Here is a 6,834-nt window from a genome sequence, read left to right as displayed (position 1 = left end):
GATATATGTATCAGTTTTATTAAATTTTTGCTTAAAAGGAGTATTCAATGTGCAACCAAACATTTTATTAAAAAAAAAAAAAGTGCAACCAAACATCAATTAAATTTTTTTTTAAAAAAGCAATTTATTTTACCAGAATTATTTTTTCTGAAATTTCTAACGAATAGTTTAATCAGCCTTATTCTCTAGAACAAAAAATCAAATAAAATGTATAATTAATCTAAAACCAACCTTCATAAACCAATTCATATACTTTTATTTTATTACTTTTACATTATTTAAAAATGAAAACAAAAGCAGAGTAGAGAATACTAGAAAAAGAAAGTGGTCTCCAACCAACTACAACTCAAAATCTCTCTCCACTCTCTTTGGTCCACCACTCTTATTTCACACACACACACACACATCAATCCTTCTTCTTTCTTCCTTTATAATCATCTCTTCTTCCTCTTCTTCCCTAGGGGCTTGCTAAATCTAAGCACTCCCCATTTCTTCATTTCCCAAAAAAACAAAACTCCAAATTCTCTCTTCCCTTATTTCACAATATCACACAATAACTAGTCGTATTAGCTCTTATTTCTCGAACTGCATATATCAAAAGCTTAGTGTGAAATTATCGACCAATGGCGTCGCCACCTGACACTAGGAAAACCACAAAGCTAGAGCGTTACAATAGCTATATTCGCAAAGTCAATAGTACAAAACTCATAGCTGCATCCTCTAAACTTCTATTTCGTGTAACTTTATTAGTGGCGCTACTACTTATTTTCTTCTTCACTATAAATTACCCTCCATTAGCTTCAGATAACCCTAATTCACACAACAACATCCACACCACCACTCATAACCTCCTCTCCTCCGCCTTCTACGGAGGCGGAGCGTCGTGGGAGAAACAAGTCCGTCGCTCCTCCACTCCTAGCCGCCCTAACGGCTTCTCCGTCCTCGTCACCGGCGCTGCTGGCTTCGTTGGGTCCCACTCTTCTTTAGCATTAAAGAAACGTGGCGACGGTGTTCTTGGCCTTGACAACTTCAATTCCTACTATGATCCTTCTTTAAAACGCGCTCGCCAAAATCTCCTATCAAAACACCAAATTTTCATCGTCGAGGGTGACATAAACGACGTCGAACTTCTCAATAAACTCTTCGACATTGTTCCCTTTACTCATATCCTTCATTTAGCTGCACAAGCTGGAGTTCGTTACGCGATGCAAAATCCTCTCTCTTATGTCAACTCAAATATAGCTGGATTTGTTAACCTATTAGAAGTCGCCAAGTCAGCTAACCCTCAACCCGCAATCGTCTGGGCATCGTCCAGTTCGGTTTACGGGTTAAATACCAAAGTACCCTTTTCAGAAGAGCACAAAACGGATCAACCCGCAAGTTTATATGCAGCAACAAAAAAAGCAGGTGAAGAAATTGCACATACGTATAACCATATTTACGGTCTTTCTTTAACCGGGTTAAGATTTTTTACTGTTTATGGTCCATGGGGTAGACCCGATATGGCGTATTTTTTCTTTACTAAGGATATGATACAAGGTAAATCAATTAATGTTTACGTGACACAAGATGATAAGGAGGTGGCGCGTGATTTCACGTACATTGATGATATTGTAAAAGGGTGTGTTGGGGCGTTGGATACGGCGGAGAAGAGCACCGGCAGCGGCGGAAAGAAGAAAGGTCCGGCGCAGTTGAGGGTTTATAATTTGGGTAATACTTCGCCTGTGTCGGTGAGGAAATTAGTCGCAATTCTTGAAAATTTGTTGAATGTTAAGGCTAAAAAGAATGTAGTTAAAATGCCACGAAACGGTGACGTTCCGTTTACTCATGCTAACGTGAGCCTTGCGTTAAGGGATTTTGGTTATAAGCCTACCACTGATTTGTCTAGTGGATTGAGAAAATTTGTTAAGTGGTATGTGAGTTATTATGGGATTCAATCAAGGGTAAAAAAGGAAAATGACCATTCTGATGATTAAGGCACAACAAAGAAGAACAAGTGTCTTTAATCATTACAAGGAGGAGGGGAGAATGTGAAAGACTATTTTGCCCTTTTTTTCAATATTTTTCCAATTTTTTTTTTCTATTGATGTATTTGGATTAAATTATGTTACTTGTTTATTTTTAGTATAGGAATAGAATTCTATATTTATAAAAAATAAGAAAATCAGAGAAGGGTGGAAAGGCAAGTGTAGATCTTTGAAAGTGGGGTTGTAATAATGTATTTTAAGGCCTTATTGGATGTAGGATATATTATGCAAAAAAAAAAAAAAAAAGGATGGTTTCTGTACAAAAAAGATTGGTGCAGACCAACCACTTTTTATATCAATCAAAATTTTTAATGTGTGGGAACAGCAATGATGATTACATTCTTTTTATTTAGTCCGGCTCATATTATTATAAATATTAAAATAAATTAAAAATGCGAGTAAAAAGATATGGAATAATAATAATAATAACAATAATAATAATAATAATAGTTCTTCACCAAATCTATTTTTTTGATTTGCCTCGCAAGTGGATACCTACTATGATTGTGGATGGGTTGTCCTCTAGCAGTCATTTGTTCGTCAAAATTCAAAATTATATATTACAAAATTTAATTTTATACATCAGCAATAGTATAGCTGTCATTTCCTTTTTCTTTATTTTATTTAATACAATTTTACTTCTCAAGTATGTATAATTATAAGTTATGGTAAGATCAGAACTAATAGAATTTTGAAGAACAAAAAAAACATGCAAAAAGCCAAGATTCACATATATCACTACTCATCTCAATTGAGAATCTCAAAATATATGTGCAAGAAAGTTTTTTGGAACCCCAGGAAAATCCGTAGCCGCTACAGCCTTTGCCACAGTATCTGCCCTTCGGGTGAGCACTCTGGGGTGAGCACTCCGTGCTGGGTAAACCCCCCACTGTGTAATAGCCTGCAAACCACACAGGGGATGTAAACCGCACTAGGCAAGCCTCGTACGACAGGCTCAGACCCAGAGGGCATTGAGGGGGGATCGAACCCGCGTCGCCAGGAAAACCCGTAGCCGCTACAGCCTCTGCCACAGCATCTGCCTTTCGGGTAAGCACTCTGTGGTGAGCACTCCATGCGCACTGGGTAAACCCCCCACTGTGTAATAGCCTGCAAATCACACAGGTAATGTAAACCGCACTATGCAAGCCCCGTGCGACAGGCTCAGACCCAGAGGACATTGAGGGGGGATCGAACCCGCGTCGCCCGTGTGGACAACTCCCTCCAAACCCATCTGGGCCGTCCCTTCGGGACATGTGCAAGAAAGTTAAAACATCAAAATATTCTTTAAAATAAAAATCCAAAAAGAAGAAATATTGAGGTAATAGAAAAAAAAAAGAAAAAAGAAAAATGTTAAACGTCTGGAAAAATCATAATGCAGCTGCCCGACAAAATTCCTTTTTAATTAAGTAAATAATGGTTCTGTAAAGTATTAAGACAGGAAAAAGTGATATATAATCATATACTTCACATAATAAATAGTAAAAAGATATTTAAAGACATGATTAAAGTGAAGGATATATACATCTTTAAGAATACGTCAAATGAGTAGTAACTATTTTAGTAGGCCAGCCATGATGTGTCTTTTTTCTTGTTTATTTCATTCTTGTACAGCTAATCATAAAAGTTTAGCATTATTTTTTTATGTGGAACACTTGTATATTCTAGAAGATAAGCTTCTTTTATTATTATTTTTATATCTAAAGTATACCTTTCAAATACTTAGTTATTTAATTTTTGAAGTAGTTCAAATTCCTTTTCGTCGTTCAAACATGCGATTCCAGGAATTAAATCCTATAGTTTCAACTTTTAAGGTTTTGTAGCATTGAACTCATTATATTTTTAAAGTTGTGCGCCCATATATATATATATATATTATTTTTATAATTTTTGCAAATTTTTATACACAAATATATATTACACGTCGACAATTATGAATTCAATTAAACCCGTAACTAGAATACTACACCCGCCCTTGCCTTCGATATCATAATCTAGATGGACTAAATGGACGAATTTCGTTGAGCTAATAAGACTGAATTACGCAGGAAAAATAACTAATTCAACAAAAAACACATGAAAAGGTATACCATGAATAGTAATTTTCATTTTCAAAATGTGTAAATAATTTTCAAGTGATCATCAATGAAGGAAAAGGATCTTGTGCTTTTAAGGTGATATTTGGAATCGCCATCTCAACAAACCTTTTTGCTACATATACATGTGAAACTATCTTAGTCTCACCTCCTTTTTATTTCTATTGGTAACGCCAATGTTCAGGTAGTTTGCGTGTACTTCGACTATTTCAGTCATTAGATATATGCTATCTCTCACCATTATATGTATCAAATAATGCAAATTATAAGAAGAATCACCTGAAAATTTTGTCTCTGCTTTGATTCGAACCGTGTCGCATACAATTTTTATCGAACTTCATTGAACGTTAGACCACACCTGAATGTCTTAGTCTCACCTCCTTTTACGAGTGACATTGCATCTATAGTTGGTTTAAGGGTATGGCTTACCTATTGAAGCTTCACTATGATTTTGCTAGTTCTAATATAGTCCTACTATAGTGTCATGTTGAAACCATCTTTAGTTCAACCAATATTTGATAGCTTATCTCATCTCAATGATTTTGACTAGCAATAAATAAGGAGCTAGCACTTAAGGAGTCGTTTGGTTGGAAACAAGTTCTTCTAGGATTAATTATTCCGGAATTAGTTATTTCATCTTTTTCATAGGGATAAAAAAGCACAACAATACCGGGATAACTAATTCTGGGATTAGTTATACTGCAATTTTATCCCAATCAAAAATGGGATAAACTCATCTCAAATTTAATTCGAAGATATTATCCCCAATCCCTCGTATCAAACGAACCCTAAGTTCAGTACAAAAGTTCTTCACATGCATCTTATCTCTTCTTTGCAGCCAGTTGAATATCAGAAAGCTGCATTGAGCTAACTATTGCTAAAGCGATGAATTCAAAGTATAGAACAGCTAAAGATTCTAAGCTCCCCTTTGAACATGAATTTTTTTTTTTTACCTTTTTAAAAAGAAAATTATTTGTTCATACAATTTGATTAATTTTGTAAAAAAAAAAAATTGAACAAAATTTTCAAGTTCCAAAAAGGGTAAAAAAAAAATCTTTTACTCACAAAATTCCAACTTTATTTTCAAGTAAAATGCAGGTCTAGATACAACTTTAACTTCTAAAAATTATTTTTCAATACAATTTTAAAAATTTATTTTTTAAATTTCAACCAAATTTATGTCCAAAGTCAAAATCTGACAATAGTAAATGATAACCTTCAAAGGCTTTTACCCAATGATTAAAATAAAAGCTGACACAGTATTAGTACGTGTTTTATAATTATCTTCGTACCTGTTTCTGTGGTTTTTTTTTTCGTTTTCTTTTGTTTCTGTATTCGGTTTGCTTTTTAATAAGCTAATATAAAGACCAATGTAAGTGTAGCTTTTTTATAGTTCAGAATGCTCATGTTTTGCCTATTTTCATACGCTATCTGTTGCTACTTTTGCAAAAACATTTGCCTGAAACCCTTTACATTCAAAAGCTAAGTCATTTTTCAGAAAGTGGATTCCTTCTTATATTTCATGATAGTTATGTGGACCATAGGGTGCGGTCTTTTTTCGGATTCGTAGAATGCCTTGTGCATCAGGCTGCCTAAAGATGACAATTCGAGCCCTATTCATTCAGCACGCCCAACCTGCTCAAGGTTGGTCGGTCATTGACCCGCCCAACCTACCCAACCAATATGATCCCGAAAAAATAAAGATTGAATCACATAAATTGAAACGAATGGAGTATTTTACATGTTATATTGTCACAATCAAAATTTATATTTTGCGTTGTATTAATATGTCGGATTTTTCATTTACATTGGCTGAAATATGCATATTATATATGTCTCGACTTAGTCTTTTAGTTGTGTGTTTCTGAACATGAAAACAATTTTTATATGATTGATAGAGTTGAGTTATATTTATTTTTTAGGAAAACTCTCTAAATTGTACATAAACTTGATTGGACTTGCTTGGTGGACTAATCCACCTAACTCTGATCATGGCCGATAAAAACTTACTCGCGACTAAGTGATTTAATGAGGTGATAATTAGAGCCGTCAATATGGGCTTGGCCCGTTGGGCCGGCCCAGCCTAACCCGTGATTTAGTAGGGCTGGGCTAGAATTTTTTTAGCCCATTTAAAAACGAGGCTTTTAAACCCGGCCCGAGTAAGCCCGTGGCCCGTGAGGCTTGACCGAGGCTGGGCTGGGCCGGCCCGTGGGCCTAATAAAAATACGTATTTAAAATATATAAAATATAAAAAGTATGACACAAAAATAACAAGAAGAGTATCCCAAGCTTAAAGTTTATTAAGCTCATCATATTAAAAGATCAAAGTCTTAAAACGTTAATTAGTTTTAAAAATTTGTAATTATTCTTAATATTTAACTAATTAATATTGCAAACGAATTGTAGATGTAGATGAAAGTGAAGATGTTAAGACAACCTTCTCACAAGCGGATTCAAATGTATTTGATGAAGATAATGTGTTGGATATCCCATAAGTGTCATGGACGTTCTCTTGAATAGTTTGTTTTGAGTTTTGACTTTTAGTGAATGAAATAATCTTGTCTTTTACTTTTTCTAGTGTTTATTACTCCCTCCGTTCCAATTTATGTGAACTTATTTGACTGGACACGAGTTTAAGAAAAAAAGAAGACTTTTGGAATTTGTGGTTCTAAACAAGTCAAAAAAGAGTCAAGAGTATTTGTGTTGTTATAAAA

General features: G+C 34.6%; 1 protein-coding gene across 1 annotated transcript; it reads left to right on the top strand.

The window, feature by feature from the left end:
* Positions 1 to 361: 361 nt before the first annotated feature.
* LOC109205898 (UDP-glucuronate 4-epimerase 6-like) lies at positions 362 to 2,370 on the top strand. The gene has a single exon (XM_019368656.1). The coding sequence runs from the start codon at positions 624 to 626 to the stop codon at positions 1,974 to 1,976; it is 1,353 nt and encodes a 450-aa protein (XP_019224201.1). The 5' UTR covers positions 362 to 623; the 3' UTR covers positions 1,977 to 2,370.
* Positions 2,371 to 6,834: the final 4,464 nt, after the last annotated feature.

The sequence above is a fragment of the Nicotiana attenuata genome, unplaced genomic scaffold (genome assembly GCF_001879085.1).
Source record: "Nicotiana attenuata strain UT unplaced genomic scaffold, NIATTr2, whole genome shotgun sequence".
NCBI classification, from domain to species: Eukaryota; Viridiplantae; Streptophyta; class Magnoliopsida; order Solanales; family Solanaceae; genus Nicotiana; species Nicotiana attenuata.
This window is presented reverse-complemented; position numbering and strand designations above follow the sequence as displayed.

Bases quoted from the DNA above. Each gene is read 5' to 3' on its own strand.
- LOC109205898 (XM_019368656.1), top strand. From the start codon at position 624: ATGGCGTCGCCACCTGACACTAGGAAAACCACAAAGCTAGAGCGTTAC.